The following is a 23,901-nucleotide window of genomic DNA, read 5'->3' as shown; positions in this document are numbered from 1 at the left end:
CGGTTTAGAGCTGGGAAGCGGCAGCAGCGAGCAGCTCCCCTGATCCACCCTCTGCAGTCCGGAGATCACGCTGGAGCTCACAGATCCCCACGGGCTGCGGTATTGCCCGGCGCGCTTGTATTACAGCTTCTCATAAGCTAAGAAGTTGCTGTTCTCCCTCATTTGGGTAAGATGAGGCTCTGTAACAGATAGAAATGATGACACAGAAAATACCAGTCTTCTAGAAATTAATCTCCTCCTGTCCCGATTCCTGTAACAATGAAAATTCACGTATGCAGAATGAGAGTAACTAGAAAAACAAGGACTGTGAAGTTTTCCAAGCGACCCTGTGCTGCTTCAGTAGCTCAGTAACACTGGAGAAAATAGTTTGCTGCAGAAAAGTTCTCAGTGTCCCCCACCCTATGAAAGTCCTCTCTAATCTTGTGGAAAACACTGTTTTTCCACGCCAATCTCATCATCATTAGCACATTGCAGTGGATGAAGGAGAACTTAATCAAATTCAACCCATCTGCCACCGAAAGAGAAGGATGGTTTCTGGAATTCCTCAACTACCGTGGAGCACATTGCGAGGGCCCGGGAGCACTTAATAGTCATGCCGATAACACAAGTTTGAGAGCACGTCTGGGTGTGTGGCAGTCGTGGCCACGCTGGCATCCCTGGGAGAGCGATTCCAGGGCGAGGAAGGCGAACGGGAAAGCTGCCGGGCTGGGAGGGAGTGGGGAGCCCAGGGGACGTGCTGCTCGGGCAGCAGGTTGCAGCCAGGCACAAAAGGTGGGTCGCATGAGGAGCAACTTCTTCCAGAGGGCAGCACAGGCTTCAGGGGGCACATATAATGCAAACTAGCAAGACCAGTGCCGTTCCTGGCCATCCCCAGAGGTGATCTCCTGCAGCCTGATCAGCCCACGGGGAACTGAAATCACTGGGCGAGAAAATGAGTCACCATCGGCGAGTATCAGGTTGATACAAGCGCTGGCCTGGCTTCCAGCCGCCAGATCTGCCCCCCACCCATCAGGGCAGGTGAAGACAGGACGGCATCTGTGTGGAAGGTGATGTTGCTGATATGCTAAAAGCCAAGGAAGGAAGGAATAGTCTTAGGGCGGCGGCGAAGTTGGATTATTTCACTTGATTATCAAGGAGGCAAGAGAAGGGGAGGCTCGTTAGAGCTGAGGAGTGGGTGCTTTACAGTAGCTGGAAAAAGACGAGGTATGGAGTAGTCGCAGCATCATCTGCCCAGTGCTGGGCAGTTCTGGTAACACACTTGGATGCTGGCTGAAGGGTGAAAATTCTTTCTTTAGGAGGAGCGTGAAAAACACCTATTTTCCTTGCTGTTGTACCCCACTTCTCCCCACAATGACTCCACCGTGGTGTCTGCCCTAATTCCAAGCGCACGTCTCTTCCCCAAAAGTGGGAGGAAAACCAGCCACGCTTTAAGCCTCAGTAGCTGTGGCTTATTTGGAGGAAGCCAGATTTAGCTCCTGCCGCAGTTCGTGTTCTCAGCTTGCAGATCGACTCCCCGGCTGGAAGCTTCTCGTTCGAGGGAGAAAGGAGAGCGGGGGCAGCCCCCAGGGTGGCTGGGGCAGGAGCCCAGCTTGGGGCGGCCGGGGCCGGGCAGCTCCCCCGCACAACTGGCTGGCTCCTCAGCCGTGGTGCAGCCAGGCACGATTCCTTTAAATGTTTTCGGCAAGCAGAATTGGTCTCGGGGACCTTAAGTACGTGACTTTAACGTGTTTGGTTTCTAATTTTTTTTTTAAACTCTAAAGTTCACATTTTCAATCGTACTTTCTCTTCTGTAGACCAGAACATTCCTAAGAAAAGCCTTCATTGAAGCGAGCATTGTTCTGCTGCACGTGTCAGTTCTGATAAAATAGCATGTTTAGATGAAATTGTGTTTTACTAAAAATGGTTTCAACCAGCTGTAGTTTGGGAAAAAGTTATTCAGTGATTTACATAGGTTTCCAAGCATATCTTTAGCACTACTGATATTACAGCAAATAGATTTGGTGGTGCATCATCGTTCCTTATTTTTATTATTATTGCCAAATTCTTCTAGGGATTCACACACAATAAACTTGTGGAAATAGAGGAAATGCTTCTCATTTTCAGAGTTGACTTTTAAAGTAGATTAATAGAAAAAAATGGGTCCGTTCTGATCACAGTACATGGAAAGGAAATATCAACCAAATGTTTCTTCTAAACAACTGCAAATTATTAATTTTCAGTGACGTCAGGCACGGCCCGCGCCGCCTCACAAAAACGCCAGGAATTGGTGAACTTTGGCGCTTGAAAAAGTGTCTGTGGGCGCGTGTGTGTGTGCATGTGCTCGCAGCACGTAGCGGCGAGAACAGTGTTTGCGCGGGCAGAGAGGACGGGCTCAGGCTGGTGCGGTTGCGGCCAGTGGCGCTGCCTGGGCTCCAAGGCCGCCGTGACTAACAGCAGCAGCAGGATGGCCGTGGCTGGGGGGAGCAGCATCCATGCAGAATGCTCCCAAACTGTAAAGTGTTACTTAGCAACAAAATACCAGCTGAAACACAGACGGAAATTAGGAAAGAATGCAACGGGAAAATCCCTAAATCCCGTTTACACTTGAGTGCACTCTGGTAGGGAGAACAGCATCGTCCGGGGTACGGCGGCTCTCCCCGGGCGGGCGCCCGCCTGGCAGGGCTGTGCCCCGCACGCGCTGCGAGAGGATATCGGGCCCCAAAAGCGGCCTCTGAAATTCCTTCCGAAAGATTTGGAAGATTAGACAAATGTTGCTTATAAACATAAACTGTGCAATAAACAAACTTGGTGTAAATAACTAAGTAGAGTTTACTTGCTATTGAGAGCCCCGCTAGCTGCTCTGGTGTGGAAAGCCATTTTAAATTGAAGGTTTGGTTAAAGAAAAATGTACACAAAGCTGTATGCACACACACCCCTGCACCCCACCCTCACACATACCCGCTTGCCTGCAAGCCCACATGAACCCCTCCAGCCCCCAGGCACACCAAATCCTCGTTAGCTAACTTGTTTATTGCTAACCACAGCCCTTGGAAACTACAAATATTTAATTTCATCTGGCATTGGAACAGATGGGAGGCATCAGGCTCCCAAAGAGATAAAACAAATCTGTGGAAGGAAGACTAAGGCAAGCTTGGGCGCGGGTCGGGGAGCATGCAGGAGTCTGGCAGCCACGAGGGGCTCCTCAAGGCATCGGCAGGTTACGGGGGCTCCTGGGGGAGCCACCACACCCCGGGGCACGATGCCCGGACAGGCACTCTTAGGGATGCTCTAGCTGCCGTGCTCCAGCTCCCTTCCTTGGCCAGGGAAGGAGGTCCGTGTTCATGGGCAGGAAAAATGCACCAAGGGCAGATCGTGAAGCAAGAGTGCCCATCGCGCCCTCCATGCTAGAGCGACCCCAGGAGCTGGTGTCAAGCCCTTCCCGAGGGCTTTGCAAGGACACCCCCACTGCAGGTGGAGAAGGGGATGTTCCCACCACGACGAGTAGGAAGGAGCAGTGCTCCTGCAGCCATGCCTCTCCGGGGTTTGCCGTGCGTTTCCGTCGTGACACCAGTGCTGGGTCCTGGTCAGCAGACGCATGTGGATGGGCACAAAGAGTGATGGAAAAATCGAGCCATACGTATGCGTGGATATAGGAGAGAGGGGCTCATTTAAACAGGCATCACACTGAGGTGTGTGGGAGGGGAAATAGCATCAATAGGAATGTTTGAAATTAAGCCAAGGGAAAGACAGCTGCATGGAGGAACTCCACAGCCAGTCGGTGTAACCCTTTGGGGTGCGCGGGGGTGGCACTGCCTCCCCTCTGTGCCAGTCGCAGAAGGGCAGACCCGCAGCAGCCCCAGGAGGGCTTCGCTAGCAGAGGGTCTAGCAGCTTACGTGGCGGCTCCGAGGACTGCGTGTCTGTAGCTCCCGATGCCATCCTGCGCCGCAGACAAAGTGTTTCCCTCCTCCGCACGTGCCCCCGCTGAAGAGCAGCTCCTCATCCACCCGGTCTCGGCCCCAGGGCTGTCGCGGGCAAGGTACCAGGGGGACTCGCCTTCTCAAAGGGGAGACGACGTGCAGCGCGGCAGCGCTCGGGGCACGGGGGATCTGCGGGGGGTTCGCACTGCCTGTACGTTTGTTGTTGCAGAGCGCTTTGCACAGCAATAAAAGCAGGAGGTCAGCGACCAGGAAGTCTTTATCCTGAGGCACTCCACAGCTCCGGCTGTCCAGGCAGCCGCGCTTTGAAAAATAAGTTTTAAAGTAACGTCAGACTGATGGAGAATGAACCCTGTGGCCTTTGCAGCAGCCCTGGTGTTCTTGGTTGGGGTGTATTGAACAGATGGGTTCTCTCAGTCGCTCTGCGCCGTTATAATAATCCTAATTGTGTTTCTTAGTTCATTTTTCATTAGGGTCACTTTCACCTATAGGAAATCTTTCTTACAAAGAAATGCAGAAGAAAAAAATCCTTTTCAAAACTCAATAGCTTTTGCTATTACTAATACCAATTTCAACAGTGCCTGCAGCCCGCTGTGAGGAGATCTGTGCTGAGCTAGGTCCTGTAGAAACACGCAGCCTCTGCTCTGAGCAGCTCGCACCTAACACACAAGATATGCCACGGACAAGAGAAGAATCATCTGTCCTACTTTACGCCCAGACACTGTCTTACTTAGACCCCTTAGCAAAGTGCTTTGAGATTTTGAGAGGAAAAAATTTGATACTTAAAGCGTATTTTTGGTGAGCAATTTGTATTATATTCATACATCGCCAGCAACACCTCCGAGGAATAGCTTTCACCCAGCGCTGAGCGAGATTTTTGTCCACTACTGCAGAAGACACCGGAGTCCTTTTCTCCCTGTGCTTTTATAACCTCCCACCTTCACCCCTCCTCTGGCTCTGCAGCAGCCCGAGCACTCAGGGGCTTTGCTGCTCACCCGATACATGTTCTGCGCACACCATTATCTCGCCTTTATACCACAGCAAGCAGAACAGACCTCGATTTCCAGGTGACACTCGATACAAGATGCCAACAGCAAACCCTCCCACATCAGCCGAGGGGACAGCGGGGCAGCACTGACCTGCGCAGGGCAGGACGCTCGTTTGGGTCCAGCTTCCCGGGACTGCAGCATTTCCCAGACATTTCAGTCCTTCTCACAGAAACCGCATCCCACCGACTGCACATGGGTGCAGGGAAACCACAGAGAAGGGACACCGACAAGGAACTAAAGGCACACAGCTGGAGAAAGGGTGACACACACCAAAAAAAAAAAAGATCATAGTGCTGAAAATGAAAAGTATGTACCTTGAATGGCACTGGTAGTGGCTCAGCATTATGATATTAAAAATTATTCAAGTGAGACTAACACTCTCAACATACAGAGTAGTGGCTCTAAGTGAGGAAATTAGGACTATTAATCATTCCAAGGTGTTAACAATTCCAGCAGTCCAGGGTGGCCCCATTCCCAGTGGGGCTTAATGAAATACTCAGGGTTTATAATAATAAAATAATATCTCAAATGTCTATAGCACCTTGCAACCCGAAGTGCTTTGCAGTTGGCTATAAATTGTCTGCCCACAGCCAGGGAGAGCAGAGGAAGGAAAAGTGCAGCATCCTTGGGAAGTATGCAAAGAACTTGAGGAGGTGAAATGCTGCCAGGCGCCTTGGAATTTACTCTTTATCAGGCAAAGAGGCAGCGATGTTGGATTTGATCCTATCTGAACAAGGTGTCTCCAGCTGCCTAGGGCTTTCCAGCCTCCCACCAAAATACAGATTTCATGTCGATTCAATGGGATGGGAAGAGAACAGAAGCCAAGATAGTTTGGCTCCCAAGTTGATCTTTCAGGACTATCAAAGTGGTTACGAGAGCAATGGGGAGGTGAATCAGTTTTCCCAGGGGAAGGACTCCCAACAGCCTCTGATACCACCAAGAAGCCAGACCATGCTCTCATCTCAACCTCAGCAGCAGACTCTTGGAGCAGAAGTCAGCACTGACGAGGCTCTATGCAAAACGAGCTCATGGCCCCAGCCTGTGGGACAGCTTGCACAAGAGGCTGAGCATCTCCCGCCCGAGGAGACGGGGACCGGGGCTCCGGCAGCTGCGGGGCAGCACTGCCTTCCCCCAGGGCTGATCCGGGAGAAGAGGCTGGAGATGTCATCACAGGCATGGCATTTGGGCACACATCGGGTCGGAAAGGCACGGCCGGAGCATGCTTCACCCGGGCGTGGACAAGGGGAACTCTAGGGGTTTCACAGCACCGGGTTTGCAGAAAGACCTAGAGAAACTCCCAATGCTGTACGTGATGGTGGAGCCTAAACCAGTGCCATGCCACCCCTCCCAGGGCTGTTTTTGGGAGCAGGCAGTGTTCGTGGTTGGCATGGCATGCTCAGGGGCGAGAGCAGAACCGGTGCCGAGGGGAACATCCTGAGCTGGGACTGAGCCCCAGTTACAGCTCGGCTCACAGGCGTCTGATGGCACCGACAGGAGCTGTGGAGGGGCTCGAAGCTCAGCATTTCTTCCAAATGGTGCTGAGGTTATTTGCCTGAATAATATTAGGTGGGAGAGCTACATGTGACAGGCAGTCGGTGGCCATCAGAGGATATCGAGTTGAGAGGCATGCTTAATGTGGCCAGGAACATCTTGGCGCTTTTCTTGCTTGCTTGCTTTTTTGTTTTGTTTTTGTTTTAAACGTGGTTTGGTCAAGTTCAGGGCCCCTGGGTGCTGCTCTGCACAGCACCACACAGTGCAAGGCTGCCTGTATCTCTTTACTGCCAGTAACAAAAGAGAGCCTGTTAGGAACTCCCAGGAGCAGCTGACATGGCTGGGGGTCCAGGGATTTAAGCTGTCCAGATTGCCTTAAGCCAATTGAGAGCACCCTGCACTTGATGGGGAGAGGCAGTATCAGGAAAAGCAAATTCTCAAGCTGAAAACCTGTTAGATGGGATGTCAGAGCCCAGCCTGCTGCCTGTCGCAGGAGGAGCATCTGCTCCTCATCTGCTTCACGTCGGAGGAGCATCTCTCGATGATTTCAAAGCCATCGAGCTGACAGGGTTCATGGTGCTGTGTCTGGCCAGAGCACCTCCTGCCCCTCCGGATGCTGCATCCCCCCTGCATTTCTGTTCCCACCCTGCTCTGCCGCCGAACAAGGAGTTACAAACAGTTTGCAAAATGTTTTTGGGATCCTCAGGAAGAGAGAAGCCACAGGAAGGAGAACTGTTAACCTGCCATCGTTTTTCAGCCATTAACTCTCTCTGCATTAACAAGTGACAATGAAGAAGCCTCGTGCCTCGGCGCGACAAGTGACAATGAAGAAGCCTCGTGCCTCTGCTCTCCGCGTGCTGCAGCAGGCGGGTGGCAGCGGCGGCCCTGCCTGGGGGGTTTGCCCTGCGCTGGGGAGCAGCTGGAGGTACCCAGAGCTGCTCTGGCTGAGCTTCCCCGCGCCTGAAGTCTGGCTCACTGCATCATCATAGCTGCTTGCACGGACATCCTTCTCCCAATGTATAGTTAACCTACGATAGTGATTTTAGTTAAGCTCATTTTGTATTAATCTAATTCAAAATTGTGCCTTTAATGCTATTGGTGCAACCCTGATTTCCCGCAGTGGGAACGTCCAACATTTCAGCAGCTGTTTTCATTCTAAAGCAGAGCACAAAAAATTAAAATTTTGAGATTTGCCTGAGAATGGCAATTCTAAAAATTTCCCTTTTGAAGGAAAGTAATACTCAAATAGGTTTTTCAATGGTGTAAAATGAAATATTAGACACAGCAGTGTGTCTAGTATAACTTTCATTAGAAACTAAATTAGCTCACTAACATATTTCTCAACAACACCTTGGCATTACAGAAAAGTGACAAACAAGAGTGAGTTCTGATTCCACTTAATTTTACCCATTCCCATGAAATGTTTTCCTTTCTTCAAAACCTCATTTTCCAAGAGACAGTTTCCACCTGATATCTACTAGTGAGTCCAGAACAGTGGCATGACCCCAGCTAAGCCTCTCGTGGTCTCGGATCTCACCGGGTCACCACGATGTGGGAGGCAGCCAAGGCAGCCTTTCTGCAAAGCCAGGGCACGTGGTCGGCGCTAGAGGAGAGCGGCCCTGCTATTCAGGGGAGCCGTAACCGGAGCACCCCACACCGACACGCCTGGGCAAAGGCCGATACCACGCAACGAGGCAAGCCCTGGGCTGGCACCAGGAGGAAACACAGAGCTTTCCCCAGCCACCGCAACAACTGCAGCCCCGCAATGGCTGGTATTTCCTTGCAACACTCGCCCCAGCCCTACGCAAAGCAAGCAGCAGCCAGGCACGCTGCAGAGATACGAGGCTTCGCCTCTGCCAGGCTGACTTACCGACTCCCTGGAGAAACGGCATCTCGCAGGTGGCTGGTGACAGTCGGAGCTGGGTGCACACAGGGGCTTCGCTGCCGTTGCCTCTTCGGGACTGGAGAGCTGCCCCCTCAAACCGCTGGGTCAGCTAGTAGGGTTTTAGCAATTAAACAAAATTACTGCCAACAGCTCGGAGTTACAAAAAAAAATCTGGAGGTGCCCCAGGTCTATATTGCAGAGGGCTGGTTATTTATAATGAAAGGGAAACTGAATTCCCCTTTGCAGCATCTTCCTATTTTGATCTTTAGAGTCATGGTTCCCCCTGACTGCTGGTTTTGTAGAGCAGCCCCCAAGCCCCCATAAACGCAGCCTGGTGCTCCTGGGAGCCAGAGAAACCCCTCAGCAGCCGCACAGCTGGTTTGCTCACCTGGCCAGGCTTACACTGACACGTTTGGGGCAGGCTGGCTCAGGCTGCCGGAGAGGTCTCCTTTCTCCAGCCGTAGAAGTTCCCATCTGCCTATTGCTAAGGTGCCTTAGACTGGCCATGCTCTTGATCTCCCCCCTGCTACACTTGGGGTATGGTGCTTTTCCTGAATCTTTCAGTCTTTCCTATTAAAAAGCTCAGCAACTGGGAAGCTGCGTGCACTATGTTGGTGCCAAAAGCACAGTTTATTGATCCAGAAAAAGATTCCAGCACAGTGAAGATGGAGAAGGAGTGAGGCATACTGGGATCCGATCCTTGGGACAAGATGCAGTGGATCCCAGGAACTCGCAGCCCACATGCAACTGTGGGGATCCCCTCCTAACCCGAAGGGAACCGCACGCACGGGGAGGAGAGCCGCTGTGGATAGGAAAGCTCTGAGCTGTTGAGACTTTCACCAGAGCAGTCTGAGCTGATGGCAGAGACATGACATGGGCCACACTGTTCTGCGAGAGCACCCTGAGGAGTCTGCAAGTCCTTTGGAAGCCAGGCAGGCTCTCGTGGGAAGCACGGGAGCAGGACACATACAGCACGGAGGCAAGCCGTGGAAGGGGGTTAGCACAAAATGCATGCTGCCAAGTAAATAGATGCGTCTGCCTCTGATTTGCATGTTTATCTTAGAAGCAATTTAGGTTTCTCCTTGTTTATAAGAGTCGAAGTCAGCAGACTCTTAGAACAAGAAAAACAACTGGGAGCCAACATGTGACAGTTGTCTCCTGTTCCCCCAATGCATCAGAGCGTCCGGCGCTCCCGGGCTGTTCAGAGAGAGCTCGCTTCAGCTGCATCGGTGGATGTACCTGTGCAGCAGGTTACTTGCAGAGAAGAGAAAGGCTAGCAGGGAGCGAGGAGCGCTTTACCTCCTTTACCTCACAGGCTCTGAATTCAAGCACTTGCCTTTGTAACGTGAGGTCTCTGGTCTCTGCTGCTGCTGCACAAGTTGCTCCTTGCAGGGAACAGGGAAGGGAAGGCGGGAGGTGGAGGTCCAGTGCCACGCATGGTAGCAGAGCGTTTCCCGCAGCGCTGCGGCTCACACCCACCTCCTGGCAGCTGAACTCAAGGAGCAAATGGGAAGTACGGCAAGCTTGTGATTGCACGCTGATTTGCAAAAAGTAAATGATGCAGCATCACGCAGCCAAAGGCCCTCAGAGGGATTGGTGCCAGCCCCTCTGCCTGAGCTGAGCAAACAGCTCTGCCCCTAGCAAGAGGGCAATGCAAGGGCTTTACAGACGCTACGTGAGGACCTTGCAGGAGGCAGCATCCCATGGAACCCCATTTGACAGGGTGAGGGATCGTTATCCCCACATGCACTTAATTATTAACTCCCTCCCTCCCTCCCAGCTCCTCCTTGCTGCAGGCTGCCTGGCTCTCACAGGCTGCTCCTGCTTCTCTCCTTCTGACCATGTGGAAGTCCAGGCCCGAGCAGCCTTCAGCATCAGGAGCAGTTCCCTCTCACAGACTTTTCTGAACTCAGGGCTTGGGGTTTTTTTTCTGCTGTAAAAATGCAGATTCCCCAAGAGTACAGCATTTCACAGAAATTTGCCGCTTCCAGCACAACTTCATTTTTTAAAAATGAAGTTCTGATAAGGCAGCTAGGGACTTCTCAGAACATCCATTGTCGTTCCTATTTCAGTGTTTTTAAAATGTCATAGATTTTTAGAAATAAAATCGGAAGGGATGCTTTAATCAATCCAAAACAAATGTTTGGGTTTTTTTCCCTTCCAAAATTCTGCTTGGCAGAATTTTCTGATGTTCCTCGTCTCGCTCCATTTCAGAGTAACTGAACCCAACTGGAGCATTTCTCACGAAATGGAAGATCTCGGTCTTGCCGAGATAACCGCAGCCTTTCCAAGACACGCGAGGAATTTTCCCCCTTGTTGTGCCATGCCGCTTTCCAACACCACAGCAATCATGGGACAGATTTCGGTACATAATCTGCAATGGAGGCTTGTAGGTACCACAGCAAATACGCTGCTTGTTTGCAGCTACAAGCAGAGGGAGATGCAGCCACCGACCCCGGCGGGGGTCTGGGACCCTGCAGGGTGAGGTGCTCCCTTGGCGGTCGGTGCCCTTCGCCCTGCTCTCCTTCCACTTTCTCCTGCTGATAATGTTTGCTCTGATCTGGGTGTTTGGCAGGAGAATTAACGAGACGTAATTAGCTCACAGTGTGAAAAAGGGAGTGCCTGGTGTTTATCTTGTCTGGAGGGTTTTCCTTGATCTCAGTCTCCCAGGGGATGGTGTTAGTCAGTGCTTTATCTGCCGGCTCTCCCATAGTGGAGGCAGCTCCTCTGCCAGCTGCCAGCGTGTCTCCCCAAAGCCAGCCCTGCTTACAGCCCACCGCCATTACCAAAGACCAGTGCCACAGCTCAGCAGCGCTGGAGGCGGACAGGGGATGGGGTCCCCACAAGGTCCCTGGTGAGGTGGCCCATCAAAGAACATTTTACCTTTTCCAACTTTCCCAGCATCTCTTTCCTCCAGTGAAGTGGAGCTTTGGCTACTGCTGCAACCTCCATCCTGCCACACCGCTACCTCCCAGCAGCCTCGTCCCAGCTCTTGGCAGTGCAGGCAGGGACACGTCAGCATCCCCATCCTTGCTGGGACCAGGCAGGCTGGGCAGAATGAATTCAGGGCCAGGGTACCTGGCCACGCTTCCCCATGGGATCTCTGCAGCCCCACTTGAGACCACTGGCCTGTACCATCATCCAGCTGGTGGGATGCTCCTCACCCTGCTCACTGCAGGAAGGAACCGGCCGCTCTCGCAGCCCAGCACAAGCGAGGCAATTAAACACCTGCAGTCGGCATTGCTCAATGAGCTCCTGTTGGCTTTTCTTTCCTAAACGGCTTCTACCATCGCCCTTGTCCCCCTGCTGCAGGATGAAAGGCTGACAAGCAAGCTTGTGAAAGTAACGCTCGCTGGCCCTCAGAGTTGGGGCTTGCAAAGCCATGGAGAGCTGGGTTTATTATGCTCAGCTCCAGCCTGAGATGACCTTGTGCTTCTGCCAGCATTTAAACAAAGTATTTTAAAAGAGGGAACAGATCCCATTGCTTTCCGTGCTCGCAGGGCTTTCCTGAGCCTGTGAGCTCTCTCTAGGGCTGATAGAAGTGATAGAACATGGATAGAGAGAGACAATGAAATATTTCCCAAGCTTACTGCTTTTTATTATTATTAAAGGGAGCTTCTTACTTCCAGTCTGGGGGGGTTGAAAAATTTGAATCCCACCCAAACCTCATCCCTTCCAGCCAGAATCACAGCTCCATGCTCTGTGGCAAACAACATACTCCGGCACAAGCAGCCGCTGCCTGGCTGGGGCGAGCGGCCGGCGCAGGCAGGGGCTGACCCCAGGATGGAAAATTCCATGTTGCTGCCATTGTCCGGGCTGGTGCGAGGCGTGGGGAAGGCTGCGGGGCAGAGCTCGGGGTCCCTCCCCCATGTCCATGGAAAGCTGCCTGCAGGGCTCAGCCAGGCTCTACCAGATTGTTGTTTGCGCATTATCTTTCTGCTCCGAGCTCCCATCCTCTCCCCACTGCTGCAGGGAGGGGACCGGGGTGCAGGCAGGGTACAGTTAGGACAGGAGACACAGGGTAGTTCTCCCAGTTATCCAGCTTCAGGGCACGATCATAAAAGTTCACCAGTGCAAGAGAGACACAGAGAGGGCTAGATAGCTGGGGGATAACAGTGTGAATGAGGACTGCAGCAACAAGAGGTGAAGCCTGCTCCTCTTTCTCCCCCACCTGAGCATGACGTGGGTGCCTGTGCCACGGATCTTTGTCCCCACAGTGTGCCCCAGCCAGTGTGCAGGCAGGAGGCATTGCAGAGCCTGCACCAGCACCAGCCACGCTGGTCTCAGCTGGGCTCCATCCTGCTGTGCTCAGCAGGGCCGAGCTGCAGAGTGGGGCTGGGATGTAGGGAAGAGGGTGGGAGGGAGGTTTTGCACATCAGCAAGTTCCTCCGCTGCCACCCCAGGAGCTCCCAGAGCAGCCCAGGCTCTCAGGGCTGCGGGCCCCACAACTTGCAGCGCCCATATCTGGCTGTCTCCTAGGGAAGATGGGCTCTGCAGGCTTCCCTGCTCCCTGTCACAGTGATGCATGCACGGAGCAGAGCTTCCCCCTGCCCCGGGCTGGTGCAGCTTGGGATTATATTGTTAGACACAAAGACAAAAGCCCAGCGGCTGTGATGGCTCAGCAGTGCCCTGTCCCTGTGTCCTGCCTGTCTGAACCACAGTGAGAGGCATGCTCTGTGGCTCCCCCAGCTCACCCACGTGGAGGGGATGCTGCAAGGAGGGCATGCCACTGTGGGGGGACACCCTCAGCAGAGCACAGAGCAGCTGTGACACAGCTAGAAAGAAAAGAGGGAAAGGTAGGCTTCAATATAAGAACCCCCCGAGCAGGGTGAGGACCCGGGGAGCCAGAGCCCCACACCTTCCCCCTCTACAGGCAGCGCAGTAATGCAGCACCGTTCTCTCTCGCAGGTACATCGGGGCGCTGGGCGCGAGGGTGATCTGTGATAACATCCCCGGGCTGGTGAACAAGCAGCGGCAGCTGTGCCAGAGGTACCCCGACATCATGCAGTCGGTCGGGGAGGGAGCCAAGGAGTGGATCCGGGAGTGCCAGCACCAGTTCCGCCACCACCGCTGGAACTGCAGCACCCTGGACCGGGACCACACCGTCTTCGGCCGGGTCATGCTGCGAAGTAGGTTCTGCCCCATCCCCTTCCCACCGCTGTGTGCCTTGTCTCCCTGGGAGAGTCTCTCCTCTTGCTGGGATGCTGTGCCCAGTGGCTTAGATTACTCCCTTAGGAGAGCTTTGCCTTTCCCTGTAAATTAATCAAGCAGTAATGGGAACAGAGCACTGCGTTTGGAATAGCTGCACCAGATGAGATGGAGCAGGGGGAGCACTGGGGGAGAAGGGGGAAGGAGGAGACACCTCCGGAGAACAGGCTCATATGTAAACAGTAATGGGATATATAAATATTTGGAGAGCAGGGTTGGCCAGGGCCGGGTCATGCTGCGAAGTAGGTTCTGCCCCATCCCCTTCCCACCGCTGTGTGCCTTGTCTCCCTGGGAGAGTCTCTCCTCTTGCTGGGATGCTGTGCCCAGTGGCTTAGATTACTCCCTTAGGAGAGCTTTGCCTTTCCCTGTAAATTAATCAAGCAGTAATGGGAACAGAGCACTGCGTTTGGAATAGCTGCACCAGATGAGATGGAGCAGGGGGAGCACTGGGGGAGAAGGGGGAAGGAGGAGACACCTCCGGAGAACAGGCTCATATGTAAACAGTAATGGGATATATAAATATTTGGAGAGCAGGGTTGGCCAGGACTCAGCAGTTCACGTGGGAACTGGCTGTTCCCTTGCATGGCAAGGGAGACAAGGCAGAGCCGCGGCTCCAGTCCTCGCTTCGGGCTCCAAGGTGGAGGGAGGACCACGGCTATGGGGCAGACACCAGCCCTGCACGGACGGCTGGGCACAGACCCTGCCCGGGAGGGACCTTCCCGCTCTAGGTGAGGGACGGATACGACACAAGCAGGGATGTACCCAAGGAGTGAAGAGGAAAGGCGCGATGGGGACAGGGACAGGGGCGGTTCCAGAGCAGGAGCAGCATCGTGGGCTCCAGCTGCCCCCGGGAGGGCTCCGGCAGCGAGCAGGCTCCGGGAGCTGGCGTGAGTCCCGGTGCAGGCAGCAGCGCTGCAGGACAGGTGCTGCTGCATGCCGTGACATGCCGGGGCGCATCCAGCCACGTGGCTTCCAAATTAAAGGCGGATGGGAAGAGCCTTTCCACTCGACAGGAGCGGCTCATATGGAGGACATGTGAGCGCCCGCGGAGGGAGCCGGGGAGCAGGGGGCTTGCTCCCAGCTGGCCGGGGGATGGGGCAGCTGCCCGGGGGGGCGGACAAGAAGCAGTGCCTGCAAGCCAGACCCCCGGAGAGGAGCTGGCTGGAGGGAAGGGGTCTGTAAAGCGCCGGGACGCAGCACTTACCCTGCCATGCTGCAGCTTGCCCAGTCTCAGCCTCTCCATCCCCTCAACGGCACCTTTACTCCCGCCCGCATCCTCTCCTGGCAAAGGACTGGGAATGATGAAAGCTCCTTGCCACAGCCCCATCCTGCGAGGCCCAAAGAGAGCTCTGCTCCCTTTGAAGTTGCTTTCAAAGGCTCTCAAAATGAAGACGAACATGGTTTTGATTTGCAGTTTCTTTTACAGCATTATAAAAACAGCTGCGAACTCGAACCAGAGACATAAAATAGCAGGCGGCACGCTGTTCCGTGCGGGGAAAGCCAAGCCCGGCCGGAGCTGCCGCCAGCTCCCGCCCTCAGCATCACCTCGGGAGGGAGGCAGTCCCAGCCGAAGGGTGCTGGCTGGTCCTGCAGGCTCAGCACCAATGGGCACCCTCATGGCCCCTGAGCCGCAGGTCAGCGAGGGGGACTGGTCAGGCAGCCCTGAGAGCAGCCCAGCCCCCCGAGCTGCTGAGCCCCGAGGCTCAACATGAAATTCCCCTTAGTCTGAAAGATGCCAGGGAAGCGGAGGCAGCAGAGATGGCTGGACTTGGCTTACCCGTGTGCAGGATGGTCTCGCCCCCAGCCACAAAGGTGCTGCTGCACAGTGCCCTGCTCCTTGGTGGGCTGCGGGCGCCCGGCACAGCCTGGCATACTCACTCCCTATCTCCGTTTCTCTTCCCCTGGCAGGCAGCAGGGAGGCCGCCTTCGTCTACGCCATCTCCTCGGCTGGAGTGGTCTATGCCATCACGCGGGCATGTAGCCAAGGGGACCTGAAGGCCTGCAGCTGCGACCCGCTCAAGAGGGGCCGCTCCAAGGATGAGCGCGGGGAGTTCGACTGGGGCGGCTGCAGTGACAACATCAACTACGGGATTCGGTTTGCCAAAGCCTTTGTAGATGCCAAGGAGAAGAAAGTGAAGGATGCCCGGGCGCTGATGAACCTGCACAACAACCGCTGCGGGAGGATGGTGAGTGCAGCCCCCGCAGCCAAGACCAGTGCCTGGCCAGCCGTCCCACCGGGACCCCCTGCAAGGGAATGGGCAGTGGGAGCAGCTTGGGCATAGGAGCAGGACCCTGGGTGGCCGTGGAGCACAGGTCCTGCTGCAGGTGGGGGCAGGACGCTGCCCTGCCTTCCCAGTGCCCCCCTGCACACTCTGCCCAGTGAGCAGCCCTGTGGGGATGGCAGGACGCTGCTTACCTTTGCCCCCAGCACGTGTCCTTGCCGATACTGGCATGGGAATACACAGCACCCCTCTCCCGGTAGGAGCCCCATCCCGCACAGGTGAGGGCTGATAAGCTGCACCAGGGACGAGCAGACCTGGGTGCGATGTCTGATGCCCAGGGTGACCGCTGGTCCTCATGGCATCCCTCTTCCCACAGGCTGTGAAGCGTTTCCTGAAGCTGGAGTGCAAATGCCACGGGGTCAGTGGCTCCTGCACACTAAGGACTTGTTGGCTGGCGATGTCAGATTTTCGGAAAACAGGAGATTATCTAAGGAAGAAATACAACGGGGCCATCCAGGTGACGATGAACCAGGATGGCACTGGCTTCACAGTGGCGAACAAGAACTTCAGGAAGCCCACGAAAACAGATCTGGTGTATTTTGAGAACTCACCTGATTACTGTGTGATGGACAAGTCAGCAGGTAAAAACTAAAGCTCCAGTCATTGCCTAAAACCAGCTTTTCCTCCCCTCCTGACAGGCCAGCAGCTCCCAACCAGTCCAGCCTGGCAGGGATGCTTTGGGATGCCAGCTCCCCCACTGAACCCCAGTCCCTGGTGGTGGGGTTGTGCCACGGGGGGTCACCCAGACCCTCAGTGGGTGTCGGTGCTCACTGGAGCACTGGGTCCCCACAGCACCTCACGCCTGTGCAGACAGGACTGGGTTTGTCCAAAATCTCCAGGCTTTACACCAAAGATCCAAACCCATTCAGGCCTCTTGTAATGAATGTAGCGCAGTGTTTCCTCAGAGCCTTTCTCCTGCAGAGCAAAGCTCCCTTAAAATAAGCAATAAAGAGCTCATTTCGTGTGGCAGGCTGCTGGCTGCTCCTCTGAACACAGCCTGAGGCTGGGACAAGAGCAGGGAAGGCGGCGTCAGGGCTGCTCGGCTCCTGCAGAGAAGATCAATGGTTTCCCAGCCTGTGGCATCCCCAGGTCGGGGCTTCGCAGTAGCCGTGCAGGCTCGGTGGGGAAGGCAGCACATGCTCCCGCTGCCCTTCAGTGAGCCCTTAGCCCGAGCAGAGGGGGCATTTCTAGCTTTGCCAGCTACAAAGCCCGGCTTGGCAGGCATACACTGCTCCAGGGCCCCCCCTGTGCACAGAAGGGCTACAGAGAGCCCGTGTCCCACCCCCGCTCTTGCACTCTGGGCAGCAGCGGGTGCAGGCTTCAGCAGTGGGTGTGGGGAAGTGGCCATGCAGAGGGTCACCAAAGCCGCGTCCCTGGCCAGGCTTGCTGCCCACGCTGCAACCCATGCCCTTAAAGCAAAGCAAGCACAGGCGCCGCAACCTCTTCCCTGCAGCCTGTGCCCAGCCTTTGGAGGCCACGCTGTGGAGCCACGCTGTGGCACGTGCTGTAACAGACACACTGAGATTTCACCGCTGCTAAGGCAGTCGTATCCCAGGTCTCCACTGCAGATGGTAGATACCCAATCTTACCGCTGCCAACAACTGGGGGGTGGAGGAAGCATTTGAACAAGACAGAGGAGGAACACCCTGACCCGCTCTCGCTTCCTTTTCCAGGCTCCCTGGGCACGGCCGGTCGCGTGTGCAACAAGATGTCCCGCGGGACGGACGGCTGCGAGGTCATGTGCTGCGGGCGGGGGTACGACACCACGCGCGTCACTCGTGTCACCAAGTGCGAGTGCAAGTTCCACTGGTGCTGCGCTGTGCGCTGCAAGGAGTGTGAGGACACTGTGGACGTGCACACGTGTAAAGCACCCAAACGGGCCGAGTGGTTGGACCAGACCTGAGGAGATGGGAGCACAGAGGGAAGAGTCCACTGCCACCCCCCCTTGCAATTTTTTTTAAAACCCTGTGCCCTGAGGGCCATGACATTCTGGGAGCTGTAGTTCAACTGCATGGCTTTTATTTAATTAATTCTGCAAAGCACTAAAGAAAGGACTACATTTCCCAGGAGGTACTGTGGACCCTTCTATTTGCTCAGCAAAACTAATCCCCTACCTAGGAGGAGTCCGCAATCCTTGCTTAAACTGTGAAACTGCTGTTGCCCATTGTTCTCTTTGCAAAGGGACGGTGCAACCGATACGGACTTGGAGGACAGATCGTTGGGATGCAATGGCTGAGGAAACCTGCACCTCCCCAGAGAATTTATGTTGCAGAAAAGTTTCACCAGCAAAAACCACTAGTTCAGAATAATCCACTCTTGCAAAAAGCATTCTTGCTTTTGTTTTTTTGCAAGGCCAGAGGGTGTTATGAATCCGTAAGACAGTTCCGTGATCCCCGTGTTTCCCTCAAGCGGACCCAGCACACCACCCCCAGCCGCACTGCTGACCCCGCTGAGCAAGAGCAACCTCTGCACGAGGCTTCTCCTCGTCTCCCCAGCGAAGGTGACAGGCGGAGCTGTAAATCGGAACTGAACCTGAGTGACTGCACAAAGACAAGGGCCACCCCTAAATGTTCGCAGACACAGAGGGCTAGAGAAAGCAAACAAAATCTGTGAACTTACTGGTAGGTTCTGAAGTCAACAGATACAACAGCATCTCTGTAAAACTCACTTGTACGTTGTGTATACTGCATATTATTTTAAGTCAAAATTCATTATAAACCTATATCAGAAAATGATGTTCTTTGCTTTTTGAATTCCTACACACCCAGCTGGGCACTTCCCCCAGAGCGGGAGTCAGCCCGCAGCACACAGCATTTCTTCTACCTGCTTGCCTGCAGCTCCCGCGGTCCTAAAGCACAGACCTCCCCCGCCCCGGGAGTTACCTGCTGTTTCCCACAAAGCGGAGCCATGGCATCCAGCGTGCAAAGCCCCAGCGGAATCCTTCATAAGCAGTAGCACGCTCCAGGACATCTAATGACATAGCACTGGGTCGAGCAGGAGATGCTAGATTAGCTTCCAAACCTTTCCCGGAAAAAAAAACCCAAACCAAACACCCGAAACTTAAAACTATCAACTGAAATTGAAGCTGATGAGAGGAGGGGCAGGCAGCTGCAGAGCTGCCAGTAGATATGTTACAGAGACCAACCCCTCTCTTCTCTAGAAATTTCCTCAATTCTTCTTTCCCCCAACTTGGGCAAGCAGTGATTACAAAGATGCTTTATTTAGTGTACAGATATTTTACAGAGTCTGGTCAAAAGGTACCAATCCACACAAACAGACTTAATGTACAAGTAAGACAGTGGAACCTGCAAAATAAATTGTAAAAAAAAAAAAATTTACCTTAATCATTGCAATTCCTGTGCACATGCTGAAGCTGATAGGGGTGCTTTTACACTTCCCTCCCAGAGCTCGGCTGCCCATTGCCCCGGGCAGGCTGTGCTTGCTCCCTGACCCAGGAAAAATGTTGTTAGTTTTCCTAATGTTGATCGTCGTCATGCTGATGGGTAGGTAAGGACATTTCACACACTCAAAGCAAGTTTTCATGAGAGTTATAAGCTTACATCAACAATGGGAAAAGACAAGTCAACAGTAACATTCACCTGTAAATACTTTTAACTGGGGTCTGCTTTCACACTGCTATTGCTGCTAGAGGGGCTGTCAAAGCTCTCCGAGGAGTCGGGGTTTTCTCCCAGCAGCAGCGAGATGTGTGGGCAGAGGGAGCTGAGCAGGCTACAACTGCAATGTCTGAAGGAAGGTCAAAGCAGCAGGATGGGATTAAGGCAAAGAAGATTATTCTGGTCCTAAAACACCCATCGGCTACTGCACGAAGAACATCTCTGAATGGGGATTTTACCCAATGGCCCTAGGAAATATTAGTTTAAGTGGTGAGAGAAAACCACTTTGAAAACCGCTTTGATGGGAACTGCTCAAAGAATTTAAAGAGTCTGCCATGGGCCAGATTAGAGCACCTTAATCTGTGCCAGACCACCAAGATTGCTCATACAGAAAAAGGACCTTCAGCAGAGCTGCTGCAGAGCCACGGACAAGCAAAAAGGTGACGTTTTAACAGAGCTCTTAAAAAAGTTACAGGAATCCCACCTCCCCGCTGCCTAACCCGTTTCTTACAGAATTAAACCATCTCCCTTTTGAATCCCGTACTGACAGCACGAGAGGGCTGAGCAGCACTTTTCACCCCCTCTGCTCTTGCAGAACTTGCACTCAAGCTGGTGTTTTACCTGGGAGGCTCCTGGGTCTCACCCCAGGCCCTTCGAAGCTCTCTGAATTTCAAGGAGAGGCAATTTCCCCAAAGATTTGCTCCGTCTTGGCTGTGCCGAGGAATGCTGACAGGTGAGCGGGAGGTCTGAGCCAGGCCAAAGGCATTTCAAGCCTGCCGTAGCACAGCGTTCGTCAGCATGCAGGCTAATCTACCAGGAAGAGCTCCCTCATTTATCTTCATTACTGCTCCACCTACCATCAATTTACGACAGACTTTAAAAAAATGCTGCCCCCTCGGCAATCAATCCAAGCCTCCCTCCCAGAGCAGGACACGCTCTGTGGGCTGGGAGGGACCCAGTGCCTGGGGACCTGGGGTCAGCCGTCAATAAACATTTCTTCCTCTCCAGACGACCCCTGGGAAGTGTCTTCCAGCAGAAATACTGCTCCGTAGCAAATCTGTAGGCCCACCTGATGAATGACACCTTAATCAATGGCTGCTGCCAAAATATGTCTTCCCTTTGAATGCAGATGTTGAACATTCTAAAACGAAGGAGAAAACTCCTGAGGCCAGGCTGTCTTGGGTTTGACTTCCCCCCTTCCCATACCATCACTGAGATACTAAAACTGGATGCCTTCAGCACTTTGTAGAATAACCGCAGCTGAGAAGGCAACCCTCCATAGTCCTGTTGGGTCCACTGCCACGATGGGACTCCCTGCCCGGCTGCCTTCCCCTGTCACAGCACAGCAGTAAATCAGAGGACTAAAAATTCTTGGAAGCAAGTACCAGTATTACAGAAGCACCTGGAGGAGCAGACATGGAGACAGCCTGACGATCTCGAGTCTACCCGACAGAAGAGGTGAGCGTTTCTTCTGCAAAGGGCTACGCAAGACTGCACTTGCTTCTTGTTTATTAACAAGCAATTAGCAAAAGCACAATGCCTGGCAATCAGAAATACACTGGTTAGCGAGAGCTAACTCCCAGTGCTTGTGCAAGAAGACATCCCATTGCGGGCTGAGGGAAATTCAGTCTATGTCTTCCCGCAGATAAGCCCTACCGAAGCTCCCCTTCAGCACACTCATCCTCAGCAAGCAGATGTTTTCCATCTATAAACGTTTATGAAGGCTGCAGTCTTGTCAGGGAACACTCAGTTCCTCTCACAAGCCCCTCAAGTTACCTGCCTAAAACGTGCAGTGAGCCTTTTATGCAAGACCATCTTCTAATTATCCTCCAGTCAAAAGCATGTCTGAACTCAAGGACAAGGAGCAGAGTTAATTGCTTAATGAGCTTCTGAATAAATTACCTTCTCTGAAGAAGCTGGACAGGGCACACAAGAGGAGGTAGAAAGCATTGGCAACATGGGATCCACACAAACTCGGGGTGTTCTCTCCACTAAACCACGCGCGAGTGAGAGTGCGCCTTAGCCCAGGCGACACCACCGTTTTTCTGGATGGATGTAGTGATAAGATCGATTAAGTTGTTGACCCCCAGCAATGCAGAGCGTATACACTGCTCAGCTACACCCCAGTCCTAAAGCCCCCTTGTCGCTGCCATGTGCCCTTTCTCTTCACCGCCATGTTCATACCTACACAAAAGGCTTTTCTCGCGTACGTGTGCCAGTGACAGCGTGCTCTGTGGGGGTCATCTGCTGTAACAGGTCCAGCTCTCAGGGACAGATTTATTGGGGCATTTTGAGTAACATTTGCATAACCCATCAAGATCTGTGTGGGAGCTTTCACATCCCTTATTACTGAAGCCGAGTCACGGAGGGCTGCTCCAGCTAGCAGCAAGGGGGTTACTGCTCTGGAATCTCAGCTGATGAGTCAATGCAGGAGAATGCAATAGTCACATACTGTGTCACACTGTTTTATAACTGATGATAGCCTAAAGCCAAATTAGAAAAGAAACCAAGAGGTTCTTAAGAGAAGGGTCCGACCTGATGAGGCCACGGTATGATTGCACAATTCAATGCATCCAGAGTAAAAGGAAAATGTCACTGGCCAGAAATAACCAAAGCAAGAAGATCCCCAATGGAGAAACATACTCATCTTCGTGGATGCACCCTTACTGATGCAATAAGTGTGGGTGTGTTATCTAGCTTTCCCTAATGACCAGACTCACCGAAGGGCCTACCAAAAATACAATACAACAATCGAAGCTGGAAACGAGCAAAATTCCAAGCGCATGAGCAGCATCCCTGATCACTGTCTTCTTCCTACAGTGCTAAGGGCTGGGGCATGCAGAGCACGCCCCACTTAGGAGGCTCAAGAAAGGGAGGAGGGAGCCAGGAGACTAGAGACAAGAGCTGGAAACTGAAGCCGCCTTTCCTCTCTCTCCACCTTTATTAGAAGTTGGGTGAATTCAGACCACAGAAGACTGAACACAGAAGCCCACTATGATTGCTACTGTCAATGTGACCTGATGTTTAGAGGAGATTTTTGACCCATAAGCAGATGATCAGAATAGCTCGCATGTCACCTATGCAGCCATACAGCCTTAACTGCAGAAGAGAGAAGGGGAGTCTGTCTGTCCTTTTTAACAGCAAAACAGGGCAAGCTGGGTACTACTCGGAGGCTGGTAGAGTATGAACCCCATCTGCTCTCTCTGCCCTTGCTACCAATGCTGTCCTCTGCTAAGAATACAGCATCAGTGCACATCTGCTCCCTACCTCCACAGCTGGTCCCATTCTGAAATCTCAGCACCGCCTCATGTGGCTCCCAACCACACACCCCATATATTAGTAGTCTGGGAGGTGCATCTCCCCTCAGTGTGTCATCTCTGGGCAGGGGGAAGGGCAAAATTAATTTATGTCTGTACGAGCCCCGTACATACGTCTCCTTTTCTCTAAGGGAGTTTGCTCTCATATTTAACCTCTTCATCCTGCTGGCACTGGAGGCAGATGATGCAGTTTGTAGAGAGGTGCAGGCACTTCACTCTCCCCCTCCCCCTGGAATCTTCCTCTCACTTGTGGTCCTTGGGATTCACCCAATGTTTCTCAGAAAAAAAGAGGACCTCAAGACAAGTATGCATTTAATAAGCAGTGAGACAAATAAGCTCCAGTTATCCCAGCAGAATTACAACACCAGAGAACAATTTTCTGCATTCCTCTGAAGGCCTGAAGGAACCCAATTGCCTGCTCTCAGCCTAAATAGGTACCAGACACCAAGTGCTCCATAAGCAAACAGAGCCCCCAAAGTGCAAAAATGAAATAAGTAAAAAGCTTCACATTACATATAAACCAGCCGTTTGCACCTTGTTATTAATGGCCTTGACTATGACCTTTAAACCCTGCCTTGCTCAGAGTCATGGATCTACGAGCCTTGGCACCCTCACAACAATTCCAGGACGAGGAGCAGGGAATAAACAACCCTGGCCCACTCCGGAGGAGATGCGGGAAGGGAACTGGCCTGCGACAAACCTGTACGAGAAGCACTCCAGTGCAGCAGCCAGGGCTAAGAGGTGACCATCTCCACTATGAATTTGTCAACATAACCTCAGTGACCAGGGTTTCTGACGGCATGAAGAGTCCTGTTGCCACATATATGCATGCATTACTAGCTTTTATGCATGTATCTATCCCTAGTTTCAAAGCACGAAGGGCTCACAGCATGGTAAATAACTGCAAGAGGGCTCATTCCCTGGAGGATAATTCTGATGTGGATTATAAGCCCACATGAACTGGAGTTGCCTCAAGCAGACCCTGTTATGCAGAAATATTTTAGTCTAAACTGCCTTGCCACTGCTTTAAGAGTTTTAGTATTATAATAGCGCCAATAGCCAGTGGAAAGTTTTATCCCTTGAAAGCTGTTCAGTACAAAGTCATCACCTCTGGAGATGACCCTGCAACACCAGCGGCTG

The 23,901-nt window shown here is 53.0% G+C and overlaps 1 protein-coding gene across 1 annotated transcript; it reads left to right on the top strand.

Annotated features, from left to right (window-relative positions):
- The first annotated feature begins 13,252 nt into the window (after positions 1-13,252).
- WNT2B (Wnt family member 2B) lies at positions 13,253-18,552 on the top strand. Its single transcript, XM_009272729.2, has 4 exons — positions 13,253-13,469; positions 15,457-15,734; positions 16,147-16,411; positions 17,504-18,552. The coding sequence occupies exons 1-4, from the start codon at positions 13,343-13,345 to the stop codon at positions 17,731-17,733; spliced, it is 900 nt and encodes a 299-aa protein (XP_009271004.1). The 5' UTR covers positions 13,253-13,342; the 3' UTR covers positions 17,734-18,552.
- Positions 18,553-23,901: the final 5,349 nt, after the last annotated feature.

The sequence above is a fragment of the Aptenodytes forsteri genome, unplaced genomic scaffold (genome assembly GCF_000699145.1).
Source record: "Aptenodytes forsteri isolate BGI_AS27 unplaced genomic scaffold, ASM69914v1 Scaffold142, whole genome shotgun sequence".
NCBI lineage: Eukaryota > Metazoa > Chordata > Aves > Sphenisciformes > Spheniscidae > Aptenodytes > Aptenodytes forsteri.
Note: the sequence above shows the minus strand (reverse complement) of the source record. Positions and strands in the feature narration are given on the sequence as shown.